Source organism: Geotrypetes seraphini, chromosome 4, assembly GCF_902459505.1.
Source record: "Geotrypetes seraphini chromosome 4, aGeoSer1.1, whole genome shotgun sequence".
In the NCBI taxonomy this organism is placed as follows: domain Eukaryota; kingdom Metazoa; phylum Chordata; class Amphibia; order Gymnophiona; family Dermophiidae; genus Geotrypetes; species Geotrypetes seraphini.
The window spans coordinates 101,156,809-101,171,248 of record NC_047087.1 but is presented as its reverse complement, the minus strand read 5'-3'; the positions used below and the strand labels follow the sequence as shown (position 1 = coordinate 101,171,248).

At 42.1% G+C, this 14,440-nt stretch overlaps 1 protein-coding gene across 4 annotated transcripts in view; it reads left to right on the top strand.

Moving 5' to 3' along the window:
- The window catches only part of GDAP2 (ganglioside induced differentiation associated protein 2), a 69,615-nt gene that overhangs the window by 391 nt on the left and 54,784 nt on the right, over window positions 1-14,440 (top strand). For 3 of the 4 annotated variants that reach the window (XR_004539303.1, XM_033943034.1, XM_033943036.1), the window contains exons 2-3: window positions 3,860-4,110; window positions 6,172-6,311. Coding sequence is in view for 3 of the 4 variants with exons in the window: in XM_033943034.1 (XP_033798925.1) it covers window positions 3,932-4,110; window positions 6,172-6,311 (319 nt within the window). In the remaining variant the exon portion in view is untranslated. The remainder of the gene's footprint in view (window positions 1-3,859; window positions 4,111-6,171; window positions 6,312-14,440) is intronic. The other variant, XM_033943035.1, reaches the window with a different exon arrangement.

Genomic DNA, 14,440 nt, shown 5'->3' with positions numbered 1-14,440 from the left:
TTTTACCCACTGACCACAAACCTCACTAGTGTGAAAGCGAACAAAGTCTGTGTTTATGGAGAAAGATCCTGCTACCGTTGGGAAAGAAACAGGAGAGAAGGCTCCTCCAAATTCACGTGGGTTTGGAAGATCCCACTCTGTCATGCCTACAACTACTATGTTTATCATTTTTATAGCACTGAAAAGGGTACGCAGTGCTGTGCAATCAACACACAATAGACGGTTCCTTCTTAGAAGAGCTTACAATCTAGGTTGGACAGACAGGCAGGACATATAGGGGTTGGGGAATTTCTTTCAGAGATATCCTGTCTGTCTAAATTAGATTGAACATAAGAACATAAGCAGTGCCTCTGCTGGGTCAGACCAGAGGTCCATCATGCCCAGCCCCTTCTATCTCCTTTTCCTTCAGAAAGTTGTCCAATCCCTTCTTGAACTCCAATACCGTACCCTGTCCTATCACACCCTCTGGAAGTCCACCATCTGTTGGGTGAAGAAGAACTTCCTAGCATTGGTTCTGAATCTGTCACCTTTTAATTTTTCCGAATGCCCTCTAGTTCTTGTAGTTTTCAAAAGTTTTAAGAATCTGTCCCTCTCCACTTTCTCTATGCCCTTCATGATCTTATAAGTCTCAATCATATCCCCTCTAAGTCTCCGCTTCTCCAGGGAAAAGAGCCCCAGTTTCTCCAGTCTTTCAGCGTATGAAAGGTTTTCCATACCTTTAATCAAACGTGTCGCCATATCCTTCTTTAGGTACGGCGACCAATATTGGACACAGTACTCTAGATGCGGGCGTACCATCGCCCGAGACAACAGCAGGATAACTTCTTTCGTTCTGGTTGTAATACCCTTCTTGATTATACCTAGCATTCTATTTTCTGAGCAGGGACCGTCAGTTGAATGTTAAATGTACAGCACTGCGTACGCCTTTCAGAGCTGTGGAAATAAGTAGTTGTATTATGATAGGATGGCACTTTCTTAGAGATCGGACTCCATAGGTGACCCTTGAGGGGAGGAATGCTGGCCTAGTGCCTAACCCTCAGCCTATAGCAATAGCAGTTTTTAGCGCAGGGAGCTGCGCTGAATGCTCTGCGCTGCTCTCAACGCTCATAGGCTCCCTGCGCTAAAAACCGCTATTGCGGTTTAGTAAAAGGGAGCCATAGTGCAAAATATAGACAGCAGATATAAATTCTCAAAACAGACACATTTTGATCACTAAATTGAAAATAAAATCATTTTTCATATCTTTGTTTGGTGATTTCATGAGTCTCTGGTTGCACTTTCTTCTTCTGACTGCATCCAATATTTCTTCCCTTCTTTCAGCCTTCTGTATGCTTCCTCTCCTCCAGACTCATTCTCTCCCTTAACTTTTTCTTTCTGTCTCCCTGCCTCTTCTTTCTTTCTCTCTCTCTCCATGCCCCCTTTCTTTTTATCTCCCTGTTCCCCCTTTCTTTCTGTTTCCCATCTTTCTTTGTCTCCCTGCCCCCTTCTTTCTGTCTCCCTGCCTGCCCCCTTTCTTTCTTTCTCCCTGCCCTCCCCCAAGCCACTAGGTTTGCTGTCACTGCCATTTGGGAACAGGCCCCCAAGCCACCGCCGCCCCAAGCTCTTCCTGCAGAAGCGTCGCGCTGACCAGCATTCCGCTCCCCATGTCAACTCTGACGTCGGAGAGGAAGTTCCAGGCCAGCCAGACTTCGATTGGCTGGCCCAGAACTTTTTCTCCGAGGGAGAGGAAGGCTGATTGGGACGGCAACACAAGTCTATCACAAGATCGACTCACGTTGCCTTCCCGATCTACCAGTCAATCGTGATCGACGTATTGGGCACCCCTGTTGTAGAGGTTCTGCATTAAAGATAGTTTTCACTGCAACCTGTGAACTACTGTCTGCTTCTGCCCACCTACCCCTATGCTCAAATTACTGTATTTTTTGCACTATAAGATACACCTGACCATAAGACGTACCTAGGTTTAGAGGAGGAAAATGAAGAAAAAAACATTCTGAACCAAATTGTGTACTAATATATTTAATAAAATATACCAGGCTCTGCACTCAGCCAACCTCACTCCTTGCAAGGCTCTGCATCCAATCCCACCTCACTGCTTACCAGGCTCTGCCCCCAACCCCACGCTCCTTGTGATCTAGTGGTAGGCTGGGACAGGAGCCGACTAACAATTTTTTACACATACACACCCCCGGTACCTTTTTAAATTATGGTGGTCCAGTGGTGTATTGGCAGGAGCAAGCTTTCTGCGCTTCTACCCCTCTCTCACTGGATGGCTGTCTCATCAAATCTTGCGGCCAGCGGCGCACAAGACAGGAGCAAGCTTTTCACGCTCCAGCCTGGCCCCACACTGCTCCCTGAATGGCTGCTGTCAGTTCTCGCATCTGCTTCTCCATCTCTGTGCTGAACCCCTTCCTCACATCTATGCTTCATATCAAAGAGAGTTCTTCCTGCTTATCTCCAAACAGCCCTCTCCCCATCTCCTCCTTGCAGTGTCCTATCTTCCTTGCTGTTGCACTAATCCTCTCTTTCATCCCATCTTCAACCTGTTCTTTCAATTCCATTACCCCACTGTCTTTCTGAATCCCCTCCCCCCACCCAATCACCATCCTCTCCTTGTGCTACCTTATTCTTTCTTATATCTTCTATACAACAGACGTATCCTGTCTCCTTACTACACCATCTTTGCCCCATCACTGAACTGGCCTAGCCCCGTTTTTGTGCCCCCCATCTTCCATCTTCGTTCTGAGCCTGCCCCCTCCAGCACAGTGGAGCAACCACGAGCGTGCACATGCAGCCAACTCTTATCACAGCGCGCTCCATGCTGTGTGCTCATCCAGGCTCTGTTTCCAACAGCCATTCACAGCCACGCTCTTCCAGAAAGGTTGGGTATCGCACATTCACAATAAAACAATCCCTTTAATTTAAATGAAAAGCTGGGTCAGAACTGGTTGAGTTACCAGTGGTGTGCTGGCCCGTGCCCTAGATAAAGAACTAGAAGCTTACGGAGGGGGGGGGGGTGAAGAAAAGTTTCAAGTTTATTAAAATAAATTTTAAACCGCTGAATCAGGTTTCTAAGCGGTGTACAATATAAAAATTAAATAAAAACAGATTAAAAGTTAGGAATACTAGACAATACCAAAATAACTTAGTGGAGTGGAGATGGTCAATGTTTCATCCCGTTATAGTAGTTATGATAACGGGATGAAACATTGACCATCTCCACTCCACTAAGTTATTTTGGTATTGTCTAGTATTCCTAACTTTTAATCTGTTTTTATTTAATTTTTATATTGTACACCGCTTAGAAACCTGATTCAGCGGTTTAAAATTTATTTTAATAAACTTGAAACTTTTCTTCACCCCCCCCCCCCCCCCCTCCGTAAGCTTCTAGTTCTTTATCTAGGGCACGGGCCAGCACACCACTGGTAACTCAACCAGTTCTGACCCAGCTTTTCATTTTGGGGCCCATACTGAGGGCAGACTGGATGGACCATTTGGGTCTTTATCTGCCGTCATTTACTATGTTACTATGTTATTAGACGCCTGTGTGGAACACTGTTGAAGGTTTTGCTGAAATCTAAATACACCACATCTAGCATACTCTATCCAGTTCTCTGGTCACCCAGTCAAAGAAATTGATCAGATTTGTCTGATAAGATCTTCCTCTAGTGAATCCATGTTGCCTCAGGTCTTCTAATCCACTGGATTCCAGTAACTTCATTATTGTCTGTTTTAAAAGCTTTTCCATTATTTTACTTCCTACTTTTTTGTGTCTAAGTTGAAAATGAGCCCCTTAGTGTTTGCAAAATGTTATGTTTCAGAGTTTGTCATATTTCACATTACTCTCTTTGATTTCCAGTAGGAATCCAGAAAGTGTTGTTGGCACAGGGACTGCCAGATTAGAAGGCCAAGGAGCAACAGTTATTGTTTCATGGATCCACTGGGTGCACCATCACATTTTGTGAACATTGAGACCTTGCCATGTTGGAATGACATATATGAGGATGATCAAGTTGACTCCTCAGAAGCCCAGCTGGAAAACAAACAGGATGGATCTGCTAACTCACCTTTCCCATGTAGCAAAAATATAAATGCTAAAGTCATATTGTGGTAAGAACACAGATGCACACAACGGCTTCTGTTATAATAGAGTTTTGACCTGGGTAATTTTATTTTAGTTGTTTAAATCTGGATTCTCCATATACACTAAACTTTCCCTTTGTGCCTCTCCCCTCCCCCCACCCACCCATTTTAGCTGGTTAATCTTAACCAACAAATTTAACTAGACTGACTTCTGAACTAATTGGTAGTCCTGATCAAAGGACTAATCAGATGAGTGGATTATGTCCCTCTGCAAGTGGTTGGAGCTAGAAAAAAAAAAAAAAAATACCTCCAAGCTGACTTTACTCATCTTTTAGGGGGACTGGTGCAGAATTCAGCTTCCTAGGATTTCTCTGGCTTCAGCAAATGGTACAAATGTGGGCTTTTGCTGTAGGCTCAGGTTCCTAGTGGAGTAAAGACCAAGTCCAGAGGATGCAATGAGCATCGGTCCTTTTGGGGCTGATTTCTCTCACCCCTTGAAAACAGACTTATTTGGGGTTTGATAAAGAACTTTTGGATTTGAAATGCTTTATTAGACAACTAGAGCGAGATTGGCATAAAACTGAAAGTGATGTCTATCAAGAGTAGTGGAGAAAGGGGGTACATGATTATAAAAGGATGATAAAAGAAAGACGAGCATATTACTCTACTAGAGTAGGGCATAATTTGATTAATACAAAAAAATTATTTAGGTTGGTTGCTTCTATATTTGATGTTGCCAATTTTAAGCAGGCCCCACAGGAAATTCCTCCATCTTCAAAGGAGTTATCTCAGTATTTTTGTTTGAAGGTTTGTAATTTAAGAGCATCAAGCCAGAGTTCTTTGGACACAGGTTCTGAAATATTAGAACTGTTGAAAGATGCCCATTACTCAAGTTTCTAATTTGTAGACCTATAGTAGCCATTCTGTTGGTTTGTTGTTTTTTTTTTTTTTTTTTTGTTAAATTGATGGAAGGATTAATATATTTAAAACTGTTGGATTATTTGGAGCAATATACACTTCTACATGTATCTGAATTGGGGTTTCAACCTTTATAAAGCACTGAGACAGTGTTAGCTTCACTTCTGGACCATTTGCAAACTTTGCTTAGCAAAGGCATGGGAGTCCCTGATATTACAATTTAACTTGAGTTGTGCTTTTGATCTTGATCATGAAAAATTGCTCAAATGTTTGGATGCCATAGGTATTAGCTGGAGAAATATTTCAATGTTTTCAGGGCTTCTTTCAAACCCGTACTTATCAGGTTCGATTTAAAGATGTTTTTTTCAGCATACAGAGTAATTTGTGTGGAGTCTTGCCTGGTAGATGGACACAACCCATTTGTCTGGACTAGTCTGATAGGGCTAAAGGAAAGAAAGTTATAAGGTAAAACATAACTTTTCCGTCTTTTTGACAAATTCAGACATAAAGTTAACAATGAGTAAGTTATAGCTTACTCTGAATGTAGTTGTATCTTTTGGTGTATGGGATTCTCATTCCTGGCTGAGTGTCAATGAAGTGATTGAATGCATCAGGTTTGATTTTGGGTTTTTTTCCTCTGGCTTCATTTGTTGGCAGAGGGACATAACCTACTTGTCTGGTCTGGCAGGATATAAGGAAGGGATATTAATTATCACCATACTTTTTTGGCATTGATAGTAAATGGTGACAGATACAGAAAATATGGCCTATACAAGTCTATCCAGTCCATACTGCTTAGTATGTTTCATAAATACTAACTATAAACGTTTGGACTGTAGTTGCCTGTTTTGAAAGGCATGCTGCACTTTTTATACAACGTTCTTCCAAATACATATGTGGTTAGAGTTTCGAAAGCCATATTTGACAATGTTCCAGATTTCCCTAGTTTCACCAACAAACATAGTTTGAGATGATGATATATTGGTATTATCCCCCAAGTGTGATTTTTATTGTCTGTTAATAGTATGTAATTTTTCTCATTTTAAATTTACCTTTACTAGCAGAATATAACCAATAGAACTGTAAGAATTATGTAGTGATATATATGCACGAGATTGATAAAGCTCAGCATATGCTGATTTCTGATATTTGAGTTTTTTAATGTCTCAGGAAAGGAGATGTAGCATTACTCAACTGCACAGCAATAGTGAATACCAGCAATGAGATTCTTACTGATAAGAATCCTGTATCTGAGAGCATATTAATATATGCAGGGCCAGAGCTTCAGGAAGATCTTCAGAAACTTAAAGGTAAGATCCTTGTTCTCCATTCTGCAGCTTCTTGTGATCTAGTTGGTGGTATTATTGGGCCTCTAGCATCCTCATCATAATGTTTAATCTGATTCTATATTTAAGGTCTACATCCTGTTTACAAAATTACCTGGCAATAGGGCAACAGAAAAATGACTGGTATGAAGAATGTTGGCAAACAGGCTGTGAATATTTTAGTGATGCTGGGTTTCCTTATCCATATAGAAATTTGCATATAGTTATGACTTCTAACCAATGCAGGGCAGCTTAAAAATACTCAGTTACATCACAATATATTCTGATCTACCAGAGACTTCAACTGGCCTGTTTCATCCTGGAGTAGATATAAAGAAGGAATTCTAGGTGCTGAGCTTGTCGAGGATAGGGTTACCATATATGTCCAGGTTTTCCTGGGCATGTTGTCTTTTCTATGGCTCTGTAGGGGGTCCGGGCAGCTTTTTTTAAATGTTTTGTCTGGGGGCAGAGCCCGAGATATACTGTATTTTCCTATATTTAGGCTGTGGCCTATATATGGGTTTTGCAAGCCGTTCCAGTGGGTGCAGCTTGCAAAATTGGGGTGGCCTATACAGGTTTAAAAAATCATCCCTCCCACCTTACCTCCCTCGTTGGAGGGCCTGAATCGCTGCCGCCTCGAATCGCAGCCAGCGGTGCAGGGCAGGAGAGATCTTTTCTATCTCCATACCGACTCCGCGCTGCTTCCTGCATGCCGATACCATCAGGTTTAGCGGGACTTGCAAGTCTCGTGAGAACTGAACTGACAGAATCAGCACGCAGGAAGCAGTGCAGGGCCGGGATGGAGATCGAAAAGATCTCTCCTGCCCTGCACCACTGGCCACGATTCGAGGTGGCAGTGATTTGGGCTGTCCAGCGAGGGAGGTAAGGTGGGGGGGGGATGATTTTTAAAACTTGTATAGGCCGCCCCCAGTTACTGGTAGATAAGCCACGGCTAATACAATGTGGTCTTATCTACCAGTTTTTATACTCGTATAGGCATTTTTTGTGGCCTATATGTGGGGAAATACGGTAAATGCCTGTTGTGCATCATCACACAGACACTGTTGCCCAGGAGAGGAGAAAAAAGGGGCCAGGCCTAAAAAAACTAACTCTGTATAGGACGAACTCAAAATCAGAGTGAGACTTGGAACACACTGAAAGAAGCAATAGGTGTACCAGAATGAGGTGTGGAATACAGCTGGTGAGGCCAAAATAGAATGAATGGGGAAGTGAGAGAATTGTAGGAGAATAAGAAAAAATTGCAAGAGGGTTGAGGGAGGGATGCAGGAAAGAGAAAATAATGTGGAGCAGAAGGGATAAAAGAGAGGAAAGCAAATCATTTTCTGTTACGTCCCTTCCGGATTCCATACGTTAGGTGTTCAGTCGCAACCCACAGTCTAGGTGTTGCACAAATCCACATCTTTTCTGAACACATGCTCGACCCCCTTAGCTTGAGAGTTAGTAAACAATCCCAATTTCAATTTCTGCAAACATTCCATGCAAAAGTCTTCACATTTGTTCTGCTTCTGTTTCTTAATTTTTCGCTTAAAGTTAATTTTAGTGGCTTCTGTGCCTTGAGACCCCTCCCTGGTGGTCCCCTGTCAGAGAAAAGGATGCAGTCCTGCGATGCCAGACTGCAGCTTCACAGAGAAACTCTGGTGTATCTGTGGAGCCAGCCTGCTGTGTGCTACCTTCTTCACCCTTCCCGTGGAAGTCTGCTGGCCGGTGACTCTGTCACAGGTTTCTAGCGCAGGCTGTGTGCATCTGGACAGAAACCCACCCAGAATTCAAGTTGCAGGCTGCCTTTCCTGCCCCTGACCGTGTGGCAGAGGATCCATGGGGAAGGAGGTTGTGGTTAGTCTCTGGCCGTCTGGCAGTCCGAAGATCTTCAATTCCAGGCAATTTGGAGCTGTTTCTGAGACAGAAAGTCCTTTTTCAAAAACGCTGACAGGCAAAGGCACTACAGAGACTGTGAGTACCTCCAATATTTCCTATGGGAACTTTGGGGGTGGCTTGTGGATCGATTTAAACTTTGTTTTTCACAGTTTCTGTGGATAGGGTTCAGGTCCCCCACCTCCCCAGACCCCAAATTGCTATTTTTTTTATTTTCGCCATTTTTGGCATGAATTTGTGACGGCGGCACCTTGGATTTTAAAATCGATCTTTTTTTCTAACTTCTATTTCTGCTGCAAAAAACCCTCGATTTGACTCAAAATCGATTGGGATGGACTCCCCAGCTGCTAATTTATATGATGTGGACATTGATTGTGTCGATGTGTACTGAATCAGCGATTTTGTACTGTATGCCGTAGCACACAGAGGGAGGGGGCAGGAGCTGCAATCTTCACCTCCTTCGTTTCCTCTTGGACTGAAGAGCCGGCCTGGGTCTGTGCCTTCTGAAAAAATCTCACCCAGGGGCTGTTCTGGGGTATGGCGCAGTATGCCTGTGTTCTGAGTCTGGGACTCTTGACGAGATGCATGTACCTCAACAGAGCCCTGCTCTGGTTGCAGAATGGGCCTTTTCACCAGATTTTGTTCAGCTCCTCTGAACATCATATCCTAAAATCCCACTCGTTTGACACAGCCAGCGGGCACATCGGTGCCTTTTGAGTCTATGGTGTCTGTGGCGAAGCTTCCTATTTGGGAGCTCTCTTGTCTGGCTGTGCCAGACCTCGATTGCAGGGAAGAGCGATCTTTCAGAAAACCAGGCAGTGAGCCCTTTTCTGCATCGGGTTTGCAAATGTAATTCTCGCTAAAGCTGTTAAAATAGGTTTAGCAATGATTGCTGACTTTAGAGCATCTGGGCCTGTGAGACTCAAAAGTGAAGGAGAGGAATATGTAGAAGCTGATAAAGAAAAGGCTGAATTTCAGTTCTGTGTTCACAGCTGAAGCGCCAGAAGCGGGACTGCAGAAGACAAATATGAATAGGGATGGAAGAGTGGTAGACCCTGATCCATTTTTAGAGGGTTGTGTTCTTGAGGAGCTAGCTAAATTAAAGATGGACAAAGTGATAGACAGTGCTTCTCTAGAGTCGGGAGTGGTACCAGAGGACTGGATGGACCATTCAGATCTTTATCTTCCGTCATTTACTATGTTAGATGGACGGATGCGGTCCCTCTACACAAAAGTGGAAGTAGGGAATTACAGGCTAGTAAGTCTGACTTCTGTGGTAAGCAAATTAATGGAAACACTTTTAAAACAGAGAATGGTGAAGTTTCTGGAATCCGATAGATTACAGGACCAGAGGCAACATGGATTCACTAGAGGTAGGTCTTGTCAGAGAAATCTGCTTAATTTCTTTGACTGGGTGACCCGCAATAGGGAGGGGGCTGTTGGACTCGCGAGGTGGGGGGGGCTGCTGCTGTACCCGCAAAGGGGGGAGGGGTTGCTTGGGCTGCTGTACCAGCTAGAGCTGAAAGGAAGGGAGACAGTTGCCGTATCTAGTCTGGGGATTGGGGGGGGAGAGATAGGTGCTGGGCCCATGTGGGTGGAGTGGAGCTGGAGGGAAGGGAGAGGTGCCAGCCCTAAACCTGGGCACTGAAGGGAGGGGGGGACCCATGGGAGGGGGGCTAGAGAGAAGGGAGAGAGGTGCAGGACCTGCAGGAAGGAAGAAAGAGAAGGAAAGGGAAAGACAAAAGCTGAACCAAGGGGATGAAGGAAGAGTGAGTGAAATATTGAACGTAGCAGAGGGAGGAAAGAGAGAGAGGGAGGACACAGTGAGATATACAAAAAGAAGGGAGAGCATAGGAACAGGGATAAAAAGAGGAATGCTGCATGGGAGTGGTATATGAACTCAGGGATAATTGTAGACATAGGAGGTTATATGGACATGGGAGAAGATGGTTAGACATGGAGAATAAAAACAGAAGTAAGATGCTGGATGGGGGGCATAGGGATATAGAGGAGTGATACTGTACACAGGAGGAGGGGATCATAGAATGGTGAGATGATGAAGGCAGGGAGTTGGGCACTAGGGAAATGCTAGAAAGGGACGTATAGGAGACATAGAGAAGGGAGATGCTGAACATGGGGAACAACAAAGAGGACAATGGGAACAGACAATGAACACTACTGCAGGACTATTGGTGATTCCACTCTATCTGTAACATCTTTATTCATTGTAAACCGCAAAGAACTTCACGGTCTTGCGGTATATAAAAAATTGTTGTTGTTGTTATTATTATTATTAATAAAACCTTGTTTATTTCAATCTGAGACATACAGTAACATGGATCCGACATGACACAGTACTATGTTTTGGCGAAAAGAAGCACCTGCATCAGGGGTCACTGTAGCATTGGATTCACGGATAAAAACAAGAATCTTCATAGCAGCAAGAATCCAGAATCCTCCACGATATCAGAGTACCATCTCCTGTTTCCTTCTTAAATTCAGCGCAGGCCTGATGCAGGCGCTTCTGTTTTGCGAAACAGTACTGTACGTCTCAGATTGAAATAAACAAGGTTTTACTTCACACCACTAGTCATAGAAACATGACGGCAGATAAAGGCCAAATGGCCCATCTAGTCTGCCCATAGTCCTGCAGGAGTGTTCATTGTCTGTTCCCACTGTCTTCTTTGCTGCTGAGTACCTGTGGCATTTTGTCCTATTGGACTTTCTCTTAGTTGTTTGAACATGGGGAACAATGCATACACAGAGATAGAAGATGGATGGTGAGCATGGAGAAAGAAGAAATATCAAATGATCAGAAGACCTTGGCAAGTGAGTTAAAAGAAGACAAAAGAAAACAGAGACCAGTGCTTGAGACCAACATGATTTGAAGAATAAAATGATGAGACAACAAAAGGTAGAAAAAAATATATATATTTTCTATTTTCTGATTAGAATATATCAGATTTGATCATGACGGGCATAGCCATGCAATTGATCACGAGTAATTGGAAAAATCAGAACAGATTAAGTTAAACTTTTTGGTGGGTGAATGTATGCACTACATACAAATATGAAAGAATTAACGCCGAATGTAGGGGATTTAGTGGTGCATTTAATAAAATTTGGAGCCCATTGACTAAATTTATGGAGATATGATAATATTTCTTTTATTCATTTCCTATACACATCCATGGGGGCGAAGGGAGGGAAATAAATAAGTACTGAAGGGTGACATTTAGGTAACTTTAAGAATTATTTAAATCATATATTATGTTAAATTGTGTTATTATTTAATATATGAAATTTGAAAATCTCGAATGATATATAAGTTGCCTGTACAGATAATAGTGCATTGTATGTAATACCTACTGTTCTTTATTTGTTTGGTACTGTTTTTAGTTTAAAAATCAATAAAGATTTAAAAAAAAAAAAGAATATATCAGATTTGAAATATGTATCCTGCAAGAGCTGGTGTCAGACATAACTGGGGACCACAAAGCCCAGGCCATGCTTCTTTAGCTTCCAGTTGGCTTAGAGTTCTCTCTGACCAGGGGGCAATTACCCTAGTTGCACTCCCCTAACACGATACCTGTCATGTGTGACTGCGGTATTCAGTTAGCCTGATTTTTCTGTGTAGCATTCTATAATAATTTGGCTTATTCAGGGAGACAGGGGTTTTGTTGATCCTTGCTCTGTATTTGTGTTTATAAAATGACAATTGTACAGAATATTGTTTCTTTTTATACTTTAATGAAATAAGTTCAATATAAAATCATAACTTGAGGCTTGCGCAGGTGGGAAAAGATGGTTTGTGCGGACGGGGTGGGGACCGAGCTTGTGGGGACAGGGTGGAGATAGGGATTCAGCTCATGGAGATGGGGTGGGGACACGGACAGATTTTTTCCCTGTGTCATTCTCTATAGTACATTTATTTATTTTCCAGCACTGTTCTGTGCACATTTTTTCCCTTAAGGATGTTACTTCTATAATCAGTACTGCAAATAAAAATACAAATATGTTTACAACATTCTGAATGTTCTACTATGGTTTTTGTCAAGTGTTGTCCCATATAACTGCATACAGAAAAAGCAGTATATCAAGTCCCATCCCTTTTACCCTTTAAGATAAACATGTTTTCCTATAGGATCCATTATTCATTTTCTTCAGTTTTGAGGAGCCATATGCATGCTGTAATCTAACATCTATTTTCCCATAGACGCAGTCTTTCGTTATTCATGAATTTGTGGTTCACAAAGATTTTCGGGAGCCATACTGCCGCATATAGTAATAATGGACTGTAGGTGCGAGTTCTTTTTGAAGACCCTGGCTTCTGGAGTTGTATGTCTGGGTCATCTTGCTAGTCTAAGCCAGTGTTTCTCAACTGGAGTACCCCTTTGTCAGTCAGATATGCATGAAATAAATTTGCATATAATGGAGGCGGTGTATGCAAATCAAGTTTATGCATATTCATTGTGGATAGCCTGAAAATCTGACTGGCAAGGGGGTACTCCAGGACCGAGTTGAGAAACGCTGGTCTAAGCAATAGTTTTAAAATGTGTAAAATAGCCAGTCTTTACTGACATCCCTAGGGATGATACAAGGATTCAGATTCATGATACTCCCAAAGGCCTTTGCTGGGTCAACTAAGGCTTGCTGCTGTAGTTAGCCCTGAAAAGCACTGCCATGCTGACAAAGACCTCACCAAAGATCTCTGTCTGCATAATATTGATGTATTATCGCAACGTTTATTTATTTATTTTTTAATTATTTAGTTATGAATTTCAAAATATAATACAAGAATCCTCTTGTTACAGAAAATCAGAGGAATAGATAAACAAAAATCAAAATATTGTACATATTGCATGATACATAAAGAATAATAATAATAAAACATAAAGCAAAAGTTTTTTTTTAATTATGCAATATTGTCCAGTAATTAATTATATACTCTTCCTTAGACCACTAAAGCTACTCTTAAAAGGACAAGATGATGATAAAGATAAGGAGATCTTGTAACAATGTTAATCATTGGTAAAAAGGCTTAACATGATTAATCCTGGTATAATCTATCTAGCAGCTCTTTATTAATTAGTCAACTTTTTTGAGTCCAGAAATCTATGAAGCTGTTCCGGTACAAAATATACATATTTGTTTCCTGCCTACTTTATCACACATTTACAAGGATAGCTTAATAAAAAGGTAGTTCCCATTTTTGTTGTTTCTTTCCTCATACTCAGGAATGATTTCCTCCGCTCTTGAGTAGATTTAGTAACATCGGGGAAAATCCCCACTTTTTTTTTTTTTTTTCTTCCAAAAACAAGTTTTGGGAAAAACGGAAATAAGTTTTCATTATCATGTTTAAATCCTGCTCAAACACCAATGAAACAATCATAGTACCTCGATATTGGACTTCTTCCTGGGAAGTTTCAAGAATACCAGTTAAGTTGTTTAAGTCTAATTCCTGAGGGTCAGAGTTTTGTGATTTCTTTGGTAGGTAATATATTTTGTTTATAGGTGGCATACATTCTGGTGAAATTTTTAAAGTCTCCACTAAATATCTTTTAAAAACTTCAATAGGTATACCCAAAGCTAACTTAGGAAAATTCAACACTCTTAAGTTCAGTCTTCTACTGAAATTTTCCAAGTTTTCAATTTTGCATTGAAGAAAGGTTCTATCTTGAACCATAGTAGAAGAAATAGATTTTAGTGAAGAAATTTCCTTGTCCATTAATTTAAACTTTTAATGCATTTCTGATTGAATATTTTGTACTGAGGAAGATAAATCATCCAATTTAGTTGCTACCTTAAAGATGTCTTCAGATGATTTTGTAGCCGCTGCTTCGAGTCTCTGGAAACTCTTCCAAATACTTCCAAAAGTCACTGCAGAGGAGTCCATGCTCTCAACGACCCCAGAGAATGTTGTCTCGGCATCCTGTCCAGTGCAAAAGCCCCCTCCGTGTGCAGACGCCGGGCTCATCGATCGCTCAACTCTCACGCTGAGCACTGTCCTGCGCCGGATTCAGCAGTGAGCGGGCTGCTGGAGGGGAGAGAGATGTTTCAAAGCCCAAGGCTCCAGAGGCTCCTTCCAGCGGGGCATCAGCGGGCGCATTTCCCCCTCCTACAATTACCGGTGAGCTCGTCAGGAACCGGTCCATCAACGATTGTCCAGGTGTGGAGGAGTCCCCCTCGGAGAATGCCCTTGCATTTAGTATGGGTCATTG